General features: G+C 46.3%; 1 protein-coding gene across 2 annotated transcripts in view; it reads right to left on the minus strand.

Moving 5' to 3' along the window:
• The window catches only part of Pcp4l1 (Purkinje cell protein 4 like 1), a 45,381-nt gene extending 31,601 nt beyond the window's left edge, over positions 1–13,780 (minus strand). Inside the window, exons 1-2 of one of the 2 annotated variants that reach the window (XM_045133743.1) lie at positions 12,858–12,893; positions 11,136–11,208 (exon numbers count right to left, since the gene is read on the minus strand). In XM_045133743.1, coding sequence (XP_044989678.1) covers positions 11,136–11,180 — 45 coding nt within the window. In that variant the 5' untranslated portion in view covers positions 11,181–11,208; positions 12,858–12,893. Of the gene's footprint in view, positions 1–11,135; positions 11,209–12,857; positions 12,894–13,651 lie in introns of those variants that run through there. The other variant, XM_045133758.1, reaches the window with a different exon arrangement.
• Between the last annotated feature and the right edge of the window lie 1,282 nt (positions 13,781–15,062).

Genomic DNA, 15,062 nt, shown 5'->3' on the forward strand with positions numbered 1-15,062 from the left:
AAAAGTACATGCTTATAATCCCAGTAACAAGGAGAAAGGGACAGGCAGATTCCTGTAGTTTACTGGCCAACAGCCTATCCTAATGGGGAAACTCTAGGCCAATGAGAAACCTTGTCTCAAAAAACTAATCAAACCCAAAAAAAGTGAATGTCATTTGAGAGAAATGACACCTCTTTTGGCCTCCACGTATGCATACACACCTGCACATACAAAGAACAGATCTAGGTCAGGTTACTAAAGTTACTAAGGTACTGATGTGAAAGTACTGGAATCAAAGAGTGAATGAAGGTACCAGAGCAAAGACTTTCGCTCAGTAGAACTGAAGAAGGAAGAAAATACCTGTGAGCTTCCAGGGCTCTCAGGTCTTATTCTGCTACCATAAAGGCCCTTGTACATGATTTTTTACTGTAACCAATTCTGGAAAGATTCAAGTATCCTTAATGTCTGCCTTTCAAAATGCCCAGAATGACTAAATCTTTGAGAATCTTTGGGCTCTTTCTCTCTGAAAATAGGACCTTAGTGCTAAGAAACAAATAAATAATATCTCCTTGATCAATCCTTTTGTCTTCTCTTTGTATGACATAGATGATTGTGTCTAGGCATGGTGGCTCATGCCTGAAATCCCAGCACTCAGGAGGCTGAAGCAAGAGGACAGTGAGTTCAAGGTCAGCCTAGGCTACATGAGACCCTGCATTAAAAAAAAAAAACAAAAAAAAAAAACTGGGCTGGAGAGATGGCTTAGCAGTTAAGCGCTTGCCTGTGAAGCCTAAGGACCCCGGTTCAAGGCTCGATTCCCCAGGACCCACGTTAGCCAGATGCACAAGGGGGCACACGAGTCTGGAGTTCGTTTGAGTGGCTGGAAGCCCTAGCACGCCCATTCTCTGCCTCTCTCTCTCTCTCTCTCTCTCAAATAAGTAAATAAAAATGAACAAAAATTAAAAAAAAAAAAAAGCCAGCACACATGCCGGGTGTGGTGGCGCACACCTTTAATCCCAGCACTTGGGAGACAGAGGTAGGTGGATCACCACGAGTTCGAGGTCATCCTGAGAACATATAGTGAATTCCAGATGAGCCTGAGATGGAGTGAAACCCTACCTTAAAAAACCAAAACAAACAAAACAAAACAAAACAAAACAAAACAAAACAAAAAAGCACACACATGCACAAATGCAAAAATTCTTTTGTCTGTTCCTGATCTCCCCAGATAGGAGGTTTTGGCAAAGCGCCTAAACACAGTCCAAGCAGTGGCAGCAGCAGCTAAGGTGAGCTTCCCCTGTTGCCACGGCGGGGGAATAGGAACCGGCTATGACTGAGGCTGTGCAGGGCCCAACTCACCCTGCCCCCTTCTCCCTCTGAGTTTGTCTCCCTTTGTCACCTTCCCTTTTAATGGTGTTACCACAGCAACCGTCATCACCAGAAGAGGAGGGAAGATAGTGTCACGCCCTCAGTTCCAAGCAGCAAGTTAAAATCAATTTTGAGAAGGAGAAACTATTCAGCTTTCCCCATGTTCCTCACACCACTGGCTCTTTAGCGAGAAATCGCAGACTGCTAATAGCAGCAATAAGCAGGAACGAAGTTCACTTCATTGTGCCCGGGCCAACTATCGCCTGCGTCTGCATGACATGACTTGATGTCACGCAAACGAAAACCACAAATTTGCTGCCAGAATAGGCACAGGTACTCGGAATGTCCTAAAGACCAGGGCAGAGAAACCTAAAAAACAAAAAGAGCTTGAATCCTAGGAATTCCAAATATGAGCCTTAAAAAGGCCCCTTTCTCATCTTTGCATTGCCATAAACCCTAGGCTTCATAAACTCCCTGCTTTCAGGAAGGAAAAAGAGTGGGAGTTAGTGGACAGGTTCCCAAGGGGTGACAAAGAGGCTTTGCCCCTACCCCCCACCCAGAGGTCTTTCCATAGATGCCTACCAATCTCCCCACCCCAGTGTTAAATGGAGGTTGCTGCTGGAGGCCTCTGGGATCTCCGGTGCCCCTGGACGACCCTGGACTGCTGCTCTGTGAATGCTGCTGGAACTGTCTCAGCGCAGCAGCCAGCTGCAGTCCTCAGCTCAGAAAGACTTGCTCAAGGTCACCCTCAAGATCATACCAGAAAAGGAACTGGGAATCCTTACTCTAGGCTCTCCGTACACATATTTCTCTCCTAATACATAAATAAACTACAATCCAGTTGCCCTACATCCTAGAGGCCTCTCAAGACAAGAATAGAACCTAAGCAGTCCTATTCCCAAGCCCCCTGGAGTTGTCCCTGGTCCCTTAAGTCACCCCACCCTGTTTCTTAGAATAGTAATACCCCTCCCACACCATTGGAGTTAGGGGCAGAATCCCTTGCCCATGCCCGCTCATGGTATGCAGTGAGTCAACAACCAGGACCCATTCTCCCCCTCCCCGGCATGGCCTGCCACCATTTAATGAGTAGTTCGCTGTGGTGTTCTGCACACAGCTTGGAGCTGTGCGCTATCCTGAGAGTGAGGGGGGAACAGAAGCCTCATTTATTACTATAATCTTCAGCGCGCATCCCACCCATGGTGTTAATGTCCTAAAATAAACGCATTAATCCCCCCACAGCCCACAGAGCAAACACTCAGCTGGAGGGCTTTGTGTGGGAGGAAGGCAGCGAGGACAACAGAATGTAAGTGGCACCTCCCCCCCACAACCCCGGCCCTGCGTGGGGGTTGGAAACCTAGGTGGGTAGGCCTATAGGAGTCAGCCCAGTGCGGGGGCACAAATCAGGCTTCAGAGCTGGGCACAGTGGTTGTTCGTGCATGTAATGTCAGCACTGGGAGGCTGATACAGGAGGATCTCTGTGAATTTGAGGCCAGCCTGGGCTACAGAGTTAGTGCCAAGCCAGCCTGGACTATAGCAGTCTCAAGCTAAAACAAGGGCTGGGGAGATGGCTTCGTGGTCAAAGCTGCTTGATTGGTTCAGTTCCCCCAGCACCCATGAAAAGCTGAACACAAAAAGTAGCACATACATTTGGTGTTTGTTTGCAACAGCAAGAGACCCTGGTGTGCACACACATGCAAATAAATGCCTATTTAAAAAAAAAAAAAGCCAGCGTGGTGGCGCATGCCTTTAATGCCAGGTAGAGGTAGGAGGATCGTTGTGTGAGTTTATACCACCCTGGACTACATAGTGAATTCCAGATGAGCCTGGGCTGGAGTGAGACCCTACCTCGAGGGAAAAAAAAAAAAAAAAAGACAAGGGAGGAAGGGAGGAAGGAAGGGGCGGGCTTCAGTAACCCTGGCTAATAAGAAGAGTAAGGAAGCTGGACATCTTGGCACATGCCTTTAATCCCAACACTTAGGAGGCAAAGGTAGGAGGATCACTTTGAGTTCAAGGCCACCCTGAGACTACACAGTGAATTCCAGGTCAGCCTGGGCTAAAGTGAGACCCTACCTCAAACCCCAACACCCCCCCCCAAAAAAAAGAAGAGTTAGGAGAATATCATAGAGTCTTAGTTTCTTATTTGTTTGTTTTGGCTATTTGAGATGAATCTAATGTACCTGAGGCTGGCATGGAACTTCTGATCCTCCTGCCCTTACCTCCTGAGTGCTGCTGGGATTATAGGGAAGCACCACCACACCCAGCCACATAGTCTAGGTTTTAGGCATTATAGGCCCCTTGAAGGAATACAGATTTCTAGCAAAAGTGGGAAGGTATTTTTTGTTTATTGTTAGATTTTAAAAATTAATATTTATTTTTATTTTAACATTTATTTATTTATTTGACAGAGAGAATGGGCACACCAGGGCCTCCAGCCACTGCAAATGAACTCCAGACACGTGTGCCCCCTTGTGCATCTGGCTTACATGGGTCCTGGGTAATCAAACCTGGGTCCTTTGGCTTTGTAGGCAAATGCCTTAACTGCTAAGCCATCCCTCCAGCCCTATTGTTGGATTTAAAAAATTGATTTATTTGCAAATGGAGAGAGAGAGATGGAGAGATGGCTTAGTATTAGGAGTTTGCCTGCGGAACCTGAGGACCCAACTCTCCAGGTCCCACTAAGCCAAAGGTGATGCAAGTGCGCAAGGTCGCACATGCACACAAGGCAGTGCACATGTCTGGAGTTCGATTACAGTGGCTTGAGGCCCTGGCGTGCCAATCCTCTCTGTCTCTCTCTCCCTCTCTCTCCCTCTCATGAAAAAAGGGACAGTCTGTTGTGTTTGCCTCAAGAAAAAAAAAAGGAAGAGGAGGAAGGGAGAGAGGGAAGGAAGGAAAGAGAGAAGAGAGAATAGGGGCACCATGGCCTCTAGCTGTTCAGATTCATGGGCCATTTTGTGCATCTGGCTTTATGTGGGCACTGGGGAATTAAGCTCAGATCATTAGACTTTACAGACAAATGCCTTAACTGCTGAGCCATCTCTCCAGCCCATGGATTTTTTTTAATTTTTTTTTTTTGAGACAGGGTCTCATGTGGCACAGCCTGGGCTAGAACTCACTATGTAGTCAAGGATGGCCTTGAACTTCTTTTTTGTTTGTTTGTTTGTTTTTCGAGGTAGGGTCTCACTCTAGCTCAGGCTGACCTGGAATTCACTCTGCATTCTCAGGGTGGCCTCGAACTCACGGCGATACTCCTACCTCTGCCTCCCGAGTTCTGGGATTAAAGGCATGAGCCACCATGCTGGGCTGAACTTCTTGATCCTCCTACCTCTAACTCCTGAGTGCTAGAATTGCAAATATGTGCCACCACTACACTCAGTTTTATGTGCTGCTTGGAAATCGAACTGTGGGCTTTGTGCGTGCTAGGCGAGCACTGTACAAGCTGAAATACATCCCCAGCCCTGTTTAATTTTATTTGACAGAGCATCTCCCTATGTAGCTGAGAGTGGCCTTGAACTGGCTATGTAACCCAGGCTGGGCTTAAGCTATCTTCTTACCTCCTTTATCTCCTGAGTGCTGGGATTACAGGTGTGCTATCAAACCAAGCAAAAAGTGATTTGGGGGCTAGAGAGATTGCTTAGTGGTTATAAGGACCCAGGTATGATTCCCCAGTAGCCACATAAGCCAAATGTACAAGGTGGCTCATGCATCTGGAGTTCATTTGCAATGGCTAGAGACCCCTGGAGCACCACCCATTCCCTCCCTCCCCCCCTCCCTCTCTCTCTCTCTCTCTCTCTCTCTCTCTCTCTCTCTCTCTCTGCCTTTTTCTCACCCACTCAAATAAAATAAAATATTTTAAAAAGTGGTTTTGAATCTGCTTCCTATTTAATGTGGCTTAGGTGGCTTTGGTGTTTTTGTTTTCTGTACTAGAGATTGAACCCAAGGGCTTGCCCATGCTAAATAAGTACTCTGCCTCTAAACTTTACCCTCAGGCCCTTAGCTTATTCTTACAGATAAAATAATTTAAGGGTAAGTCAAGCCATTTTGAGCAGCAGGTCTGGAGTATGGATTGAGAAAATCCTACACACAAGATCAGGAATCCCAAGAAGCATTCCTCGCTCAGTTCACCAGCTGAATGCATTGGTCTTTTCCCTCCCCAAAGCCTCCGTGCTCCTTGCTCAGAAGTCAAATGGCCAAATAAAAACTAAATAAACCAGGCATGATGGTGCGTGCCTTTAATCCCAGCACTTGTGAGGCAGAGGTAGGAGGATCACCGTGAGTTTGAAGCCACCCAGAGACTACATCGTGAATTCTGGGTGAGCCTGATTTGTTTATCAGATATATATCAATTTTAGATAGGTACTTGCTTTCACACATTGGATCCTCCAAACCAAATAGAATTGAGGATGTAACCCTTACATAGTAGAGCAGTGTTTGCCTAGCAAACACAAAGCCCTGCCCAATCCCCCATACCACTAAAAGAGTTAAGAGAATTGCTTTCAAGAAAGAAAATCATGGCTTAGCAGTTAAACGCTTGCCTGTGAAGCCTAAGGATCCCGGTTCAAGGCTCGATTCCCCAGGACCCACATTAGCCAGATGCACAAGGGGGGGCACGCATCAGGAGTTCGTTTGCAGTGGCTGGAGGCCCTGGCACGCCCAATCTCTGTCTCTCTATCTGCCTCTTTCTCTCTCTGTCTGTTGCTCTCAAATAAAAAAATTTTAAAAAAAGAAAGAAAGTCTCAGCCAGGCATGGTGGCAAACACCTTTAATCCCAGCACTCAGGAGGAAGAGGCAGGAGGATTGCTGTGAGTTTGAAGCCACCCTGAGAATACATAGTGAAATCCAGGTCAGCCTTAGCTAGAATGAGATCTTACCTCAAAAAACAAAAACAAAAACAAAGAAAGAAAAAAAAAACTCTCTTCATTCTTAATGTTCTACAATGGAAAACTAAGAACATGGGAAAAAAGGGTCTTCAGTCTTGTCTTTTCCCTCTGTCCTACTCCACCATACCCAGAAAATTCAACACACCTATTATTTTTATTTTTTAATTTTAGAGAAGAGAGAGCGAGAGAGAATTGGTGCACCAGGGCTTCAGCCACTGAAATCGAACTCCAAATGCTTGCGCCACCTAGTGGGTATGTGCAACCTTGTGCTTGCCTCACCTTAGTTCGTCTGGCTTACATGGGATCTGCAGAGTCGAACACAGGTCCTTGGGCTTCTCAGGCAAGCAACTTAACCACTAAGCCATCTCTCCAGCCCAACACACCTGTTTTTAAGGTGATGTGGCATCATTAGCACAGACAGTACCTGCCTGCCTAGTTTCTACCAAAATGGACCTTATTGGTAAATATTTAATATTTTATTTATTTATTTATTTATTTGCAAGAAGCTGAGGGAGAATGGATGCACCAGAGCCTCAAGCCACTGCAAACAAACTTCAGACTTATGCACCACTTTGTGCATCTGGCTTTACATGGGTATTGGGGAATCAAACCCAGGTCATTAGGCATTGTACCACTGAGTCATCTCTCCAGCCCCCCTATTCATAAACATTATTCCACATAGGTCTCTTTTCTCTTTCTACCCTGCTCTCAACATTTATGAAATTACACTGCTTATATTTGCCATAGGAAGTCACTGTAGTATATTCATTAGAAGTTGCAAACAGGGGCTGGCGAGATGGCTTAGCGGTTAAGCGCTTGCCTGTGAAGCCTAAGGACCTCGGTTCGAGACTCAATTCCCCAGGACCCACGTTAGCCAGATGCACAAGGGGGCGCATGCATCTGGAGTTCATTTGCAGTGGCTGGAGGCCCTGGCCTGCCCATTCTCTCTCTTTCTCTCTCTCCCTCTTCCTCCCTCTGTCTGTTGCTCTCAAATAAATAAATAAAAATTTTTAAAATTTTAAAAAAAGAAGTTGCAAACAGGCATGATGATGCACATCTGTAAACCCAGCATTGGGGAGGCACAGAAAGTTCAAGGCCAGCCTGAGCTAAAATAGTCTCAAACACCAAGGGGAGAAAAAAGGCTCCATGAGGTTGGACACGGTGACACACATCTATAGTCCCAGCACAGGAGAACTGAAAGTTTCAGGCAACTTAGTGAGAAGCTGTCCCAAAATAAAATTTGATTAAAAAAAGAAGAAGAAGAAAAAGAACTAGGAGAGGTAGGAGAATCACTGTGAGTTCGAGGCCAGCCTGAGATACATAGTGAATTGTAGGTCAGTCTGGGCTAGAGTGAGACCCTACCTTGATAAACCAAAAGAAAGAAAGAAATGGGGGGGGGGGAGGAAGGAGGGAGGGAGGGAGGGAAGAAAGAAGAAAAGGGAACTAGGAATCCTAATGAACACTTGTAATCCCAGCATTTGGGAAGTGACAGAAAAAGATCAGAAGTTCAAGGCCAGTCTGAGCTACATGAGACCTGCTTTAAAAATAACAAAAATTAATTAATTAACTAATCAATGTAATTAAAGATAAAATAGGAGGCCAGGTGTGGTTGCACATGCCTTTAATCCTAGCACTTGGGGGGCAGAAGTAGGAGAAATACGGTGAGTTCAAGGCCAACCTGGGACTACACAGTGAGTTCCAGGTCAGCCTGGGCTAGAGTGAGGCCCTACCTTGAAAAATCAAAATAAAATAAAATAGGGCTGAGAGAAGGCTCAGTGGTTGAGGTGCTTGCTTGCCAGCATAGCCAAAGAACCCAGGTTCTGCTCCCTAGTACCCACATAAAGCCAGATGCACAAGGTGGCACATGCATCTGGAGTTCATTTGCAGTGGCTAGAGGCTTTGGTGCACCCATTCTTTCTATTTGCCTCTCTCTCTTTCTCTTTTTCAAATAAATAAAATAACAAATGTTAATAAATAAATAAAATAGGGCTGGAGAGATTGCCCAGTGGTTAAGGTATTTGCTTACAAAGCCTAAGGACCCAAGTTTGATTCCCCAGTACCCACATAAAGCCAGATGCACAAGTATCTGGAGTTTGTTTGCATTGGCTAGAGGCCCTGACACACCCGTTCTCTCTCTATCTGCCTCTTTCTCACACACTCTCTCAAATAAATAAATAAAATAAAATATTTAAAAATAAATAAATAAAGCCAGGCTTGGTGAATTCCAGGTCAGCCTGGGCTAGAGTGAGACCCTAGCTCAAAAAAATTTAAAAAATAAAATAAAAATTGGACCAGATGATCTTTCAAGGCTCTTCAACAAATCTAAAGTTATATCACCAAAATCCTTTTTTGTTTGTTTTTGTTTTTTTGTTGTTGATTTTCAAGATTGTGTCTCGCTCTAGCCAAGGCAAACCTGGCATTCACTATGTAGTCTCAAGCTGGCCTTGAACTCACGGTGATCCTCCTACCTCTGCCTCCGGACTGTGTGCACCACTACAACCGGCTCTAAAATGTTTTGAATATTATATATTTTGTTTTATTTTTTGGTTTTTCTGAGGTAGGGCTTCACTCTAGCCCAGGCTAATCTGGAATTCACTGGGTAGTCTCAGGGTAACCTCAAACTCACAGCGATCCTCCTACTTCTGCCTCCCAAGTGCTGGGATTAAAGGTGTGCGCCACCATGCGTGGCTTCTTCTTCTTCTTCTTCTTCTTCTTTTTAAAGGAGGGTCTCACTCTAGTCCAGGCTGATCTTAGACTCACTTCATAGTCTCTGGCTGGCCTCAAACTCACAGTGATCCTCCTACCTCTGCCTTTCAAGTGCTGGAATTAAAGGTGTTTGCCATCACACGTGGCTAAACTAAGTTTATTTCTTTCCTGATAAAATAGATTTATAGAAGACTGTTTGGGAATATAGATAAGTAGAAAGAAAAAAGGGGGAAAACATTTTTAAAAAATAATACCTTGAATAGACTATATTGTTTCTTTGTCTCTACCAGCAACACAATCTTCATTACTTTCACCAGTAAAATCTTCCACAAGCAGATAGGAAAGATGCATCAGGTTTGTGTATTTAGACTCCAGCTACTTAGGGTTGCCTAGAGACTTGAGATTCTATAAGGTAATTGATTACAACTGCTATTTGAGAGGGTCATCTATATTTCCAGGTCACAGAATGACAAGGTCATCCATTTTCTACAACCAGAAGTTCTCATTCAAGCAACCAACCACCTAAATGGGTGGCTAAGAAAGGGATGAGCACACTTGAAAACCAAGTGGTGGTTTCCTATTTTCCTATTTTGGAAGATAGATGTTTCCAGAGATAAAAGGCATTATAACAACTAATAGCCCTTCTACATTGTATGTACAATATAACAACAATAGTAATATCGATGACAGAGAAAGAGAAATTTTGGATTTCCTGTCAATCCCTATTAGATCTTCCAGCAATTCGTTCCCAGAAGACATAATAGAAGCCAGGCATGGTAGCACATGCCTTTAATCCCAGCACTCAGGAGGCAGAGGTAGGAGAATCACCTAGATTTTGAGGCCAGCCTGGGACTACTGAGTAGTTCCAGGTTAACCTAAATTAAAATGAGATTCTACCTCCAAAAAAGAAAAGAAAAGAAAAGGAAGGAGGAAAAAAGAAAAGGAAGAAAGAAGGAAGGAAGGAAGGAGGAAAAAAAGAAAAGGAAGAAAGAAGGAAGGAAGGAGGAAAAAAGAAAAGGAAGAAAGAAGGAAGGAAGGAAAGAAGGAAAGAATGTGGTGGTGCATGCCTTTAATCCCAGCATTCAGGAGGCATTAGTAGGAGGATCACAGTAAGTTTGAGGCCACCCTGAGGCTACATAGTGAGTTCCAGGTCAGCCTGGGCTAAAATGAGACTACCTCTAAAAAACAAACAAAAGAAAAGAAAAAGACATAATGGAATTGGATAGCTGAGAATGAACTTCGTTCGTGAGAAAAGTTGCTTATAAACATAATGGGCTCAGGGAGAAAAAAATGAGATTTTTTAATATTTATTTTATTTGGTTTTTCAAGGTCAAGTCTCGCTCTGGTCCAAGCTGGCCTGGAATTCACTATGTAGTCTCAGGAGGGCCTTGAACTCATGGCGATCATCCTACCTCGGCCTCCCCAGTGCTGGGATTAAAGGCGTACACCACCACCCCCGGCTAAAAAATGAGATTCTTTAAAGAATGATTTTCCATTCCCATTAGGTAACAAGACCTCAACAGAATAATAAATGAGAGAACACCAGTCTAAGCTCTCCACTGATGACCTAGCTGATCTATCCCTTGTTCTAGTCCCTATCAACCAAAACTCAGAAGAGACACCCTGGGACTTTCACCAGTAATGAATGGTTCCCATTTCAGCAGGAAGACTGCTGGACCAAAAGATTCCTCCAGCTAAGTTCTTCACAGATGAGAAATGCAACAGAATCTCATATGAACTTGCAGGTCGGCTTCAAGCAGTCAGTTACACAGCATGAAAAAGGATTAGAGGAACGAGCCCTCAGAGACTGAACACATCTATGCACAGCCCTCACTGAAACCAGGGGAAGGTATTAAACTCCAGGAGGCCGACTGTGATTCACAGCAATCAAGTCTTGCCTGCAGCTGTGAACGCAGACGAGCTGGAGACGAGCGCCTGCAGCTCCTCTGCGCACGAGCGTGCAGACGCGCACAGGACAATGCTCTGCTGCAGTGCTGAGTGACAGCAAGGAGCCACCAAGGGAGAACAGAGCTAGAGGTCCTCCCTAGCAGTGAACCCTTCCACTTGGCAGCTCTTGGTCTGGAGGCCCCCACCCGAGTTTTTGTTCTTCAGTTGAAATGGAAATCTCTTACAGATATCCCAAACTCTCTCATCCTGTGCAGTTTCTTTGAAACAAGAAAATAAGTAGGCAGGGGTGCTGAAACTTACATAAGGTTCAGAGTACACAGGGCTTCCCTTGCCTGGGCATATCATCCTGAAAGAGGACTTCCATTGGGTGGGACTGAAAGAAAAGAAGCCAATTTGGAGTCTCCCTAGAGCTCCAGAGCTCTGTGCAACACTTCCGCTTTTATCATAGTTTTTACAAGAGGAAGAAAACAGGCTGGTTCTTGGCCTCCTGGGAAACCGAGACCCCCGGGGTGATCTGACTCGAAACAGCTGGTCTCTGTGTACACCCAGGTGGCTGCTTCTGGATATTATAAATATTCATGCCTGAAGCCAGGCTCGGTTCTGTATTCAGAGGCATCTTGGATGGTTAAATTGCTAGTTAGAACCAGTTTACTCTGACAGTCTAGGAGGCTGGGCAGTCTTGCATACACTGAATTTAGTCCCATTCTCATCACTCAGCAGAGACTCTGATTAAAGCCAGCCAAGTTCAACTCCATCTAGCATGGCCCCAAGACTTGACTTCACCCGGTATGCACCAAATGCTCCTCCTTGCCACGAAACAGCTTTGTCACTCTTCCAAATACCCCTTTAAAAGCTGGCCCCCTAGAGTGTCTTACACGGGGGCCATGCTCTTCTCCCCAAAGCACAAGCTAACCATAAGTCATGTTGGCAAAGTCTTTGGATAAACTCCCAGGGGATGGCTTAGATTAAAACTCTCAGAAATGGTATGGTGGGGAGAAGTGGTGTGAACCCTAGACCTCAGCGAAAGAAAAAAAAAGTGAAACAAGTCTCTCTTCTCATGTGAGAGCTGAAAAATGCCAGAGAGACAGTTGATCCTTTTTTTCCCTCATTTCTTTTCTTTCTGAAAGATTGCCATGGTCACAGATAGTAATAATCAGCTGAGGCACTGGAAACTTCTTTGTTTTCTTTGCAGCCCACCAAACTAGCCGAATTTTCAGTTAAACTCAGTGAACATAGCAACCGAGACAACATAGCAGTTGGTACTAACTGGCTCCCTAGGTGGCAACTTTTGGTAGGAGTCAGCAGAACTCCTACTAGAAATTTTTCTTCTTTCTTATCTGAAACCCAGATGCCAGAGAATCTCTCTCTCTCTCTTTTCTCTCTTGTGTTTGTTTTGTTTTCTTGAGGTATGGTCTCACTCTAGCTCAGGCTGATCTGGAATTCAGTCTTAGGGTAGCCTCGAACTCACGGTAATCCTCCTACCTCTGCCTCACAAGTGCTAGGATTAAAAGTGTGCTTCTCTTTCTTTCTTTTTTCTCTTGTTTTTCAGTGTTGGGAATTGAACTCAGGGAGTCACGCATGCTGGGTGAGTGCTCTGCTGCTAAACTGTCCTTGAGAATTTTTGTGCAAGTTTTCTGTAACCACTAACTGAAAACACACACACACATACAGAGAGAGAGAGTATAACACAGATTCACCCGGGCGTGGTGGCACACGTCTTTAATCTCAGCACTCAGGAGGCAGAGATAGGAGGATCACCGTGAGTTCGAGGCCACCCTGAGGCTCCATAGTGAATTCCAGGTCAGGATGAGATAGAATGAAACCCTACCTTGAAAAACAAAACAAAAAAATCCTACTTCATGCCAGGTACTGTCCAAAGTACTTTGTATCATTTGATCTTGTTTACTAATCAGAGCAATAATATCACCCCATTTTGCAGATAAAAATCTGAAGCATGAAAAAGTTTTTTGACATGTCAATACATAGCTAGCTAGTAGGTGGTAGCGCTGGGATCCGGCATACCTCTGAGAAACTTGATTGAACACAAGGACCTGTGAGCTAGGAAAGGGGTTGCAGAGGACAAGCCTGAAGGCCACGGTCAACATCATCTGAGAAGGCCAATCCTTGACTCGGGATATGAGCATGTGCCTGGGTATGAGATTACAAATATAGTCAGACAGTAGGAGAGTTCTCTCCAAAGTCACACCATGGACAGTGTTCTCTGAGGCGAGGACATCAGTTAAAGGAGCGGGCTTGGCTCCGGTCAGCACCACGGAGCCTGCCAGGAGACTTTGATGTAGCAAGCACGCAGAGCGAGGTCTGCTCTGGAAGCGGCCATCTCCCCACTGGAGGAGCTGGACAAACCTCCACTTGGCTTGTGGATATCAGAACTGGTCCCTCCAACATACGTGGCTGAACGCGTGAAAAGTGCCACTTAAAAGCCATGGGGACCGAGGACGGAGTTCGTGTTGGTGGCCTCCTAAGGAGCGCGAGAGCAATCCAATCCTCGCTGCGAAGTGAGGGCCACCAGGAAAGCCAGGGTAGCCTAGGAGCAGTTAGGGGAGGTGCAGACAGCAGCACCCCAGGAGCTGGTTTAGCACCTGAGAGCTCAGCCGTCCCCCAACGCGCTCATCCACAGTTGGGAGACTGACTGCAAGCTTCCCCCCCTTTTCCAATCGCCTCACAGCGCCCCGAGATCAGGGGGCTTTCCTGGAGGGGCGGTGGCGTCCTGCAGTGCCGAGCCGAGCTCTCCCCATCCTCTCCCGGAACCCCCGAAGTGCACGCAGCCTCCTCCCCACCGCAGCCCTCGCCCTCACCTCGCTCATCGCGGCGGCCGGACGGGGCGCGGCGGGCACAGGTAAGACGAGGGACCCTCGCGGATGCGCGGCCCGCGGCCCGGACGGCAGAGTTAGCGGCGCGGGCTTCTGGGTCCGCGCCGGGGCTCCGCGAGGTCTGCCCCTCCCAGGGGTCGCCTTCCCACCGCGTCCAGCCAGAGCGGTTCAGCGCGCTCCAGCCGCCCGGGCTTTTATAGTGAGCTCCGGTAATCCCGCCTCCGCGCCAACCAATAGAAACGCTCCCTAGCGCAGAGTGACGGCTCCCCGGACCCAGTGGTGGCAGGCTCGCAGAGCTGCTGCATTTCCAAACTAGGCTAAGGCTGACCGAGAGCGGGAAGGAGGGGGAGACCGTCGGGGAAGGAGAGCACAGAAAATGAAGCGGAGAGGGAGAAAGAAGTCGTAGTTCACGAAGGCGGGAAGGATGGAGAAGGAAGGAAGGGAGGACTGTGTGTTTGAGAAAGAAGAGCTGGCTGGAAATCTGGAGGAGAGTTGAACGCTGGCCGAACCCATGGATCTAAACGAGGCCGATTTAACATTTACCAGTAGGGCTTGGAGAGATGGCACTTGCCAGCGAAGCCTAAGGACCCTGGTTCGATTCTCCAGGTCCCATGTAAGCTAGGTGCACAAGGTGGCACATGCTTCTGGAGCTTGCTTGCAGTTTCTAGAGGCCCTGGTGCGCCCATTCTCTCCTCTCTCTCTCCTTCTGTCTCTCTCCCTCCGTCTCTAATAAATAAATTAATTAATTAAAAAAAATTTTTTTTTAAAAAGCTGGGCATGGTGGCTCATGCCTTTAACCCCAGCACTTGGGAGGCAGAGGTAGGATAACCGTGAGTTCGAGGCCACGGTAGTGCATTCTACGTCAGCCTGGACTAGAGTGAGACCCTACCTCGGGGAAAAAAATAAATAAATAAAATAAAGATTTACTAGTAGTGTGGTAGTCTGAATAGAGAAGCAACCACCTGCAAAACAGAAGAATAAAAGGGGGGAGAGAAGGAGAAAAGGAGGCGGCAGAAAGGGAGAAGAGACTGGAGCAAATGGACGGTACTTGTGGCAAAGAATTGGAAAGATTAAGTACTTTATTTATTTATTTATTTATTTTTTGGTTTTTCGAGGTAGAGTCTCACTCTAGCTCAGGCTGACCTGGAATTCACTATGTAGTCTCAGGGTGGCCTCAAACTCATGGCACTCCTCCTACCTCTGCCTCCCAAGTGCTGGGATTAAAAGCGTGTGCCACCACGCCTGGCTAAATAAGAATTTTTTGTTAATCTACACTGGCATTTTCCTTCAATCTAATGATGTGCCTTCTATGATGCCAAGGCTATGAAAACAAGACACCCTTTATGCCTTGGGCTGACACAAAAATGTGCAAGCTTTAGCCAGGCGTGGTGGCACA

Source organism: Jaculus jaculus, chromosome 1 (genome assembly GCF_020740685.1).
Source record: "Jaculus jaculus isolate mJacJac1 chromosome 1, mJacJac1.mat.Y.cur, whole genome shotgun sequence".
Taxonomy (NCBI): domain Eukaryota; kingdom Metazoa; phylum Chordata; class Mammalia; order Rodentia; family Dipodidae; genus Jaculus; species Jaculus jaculus.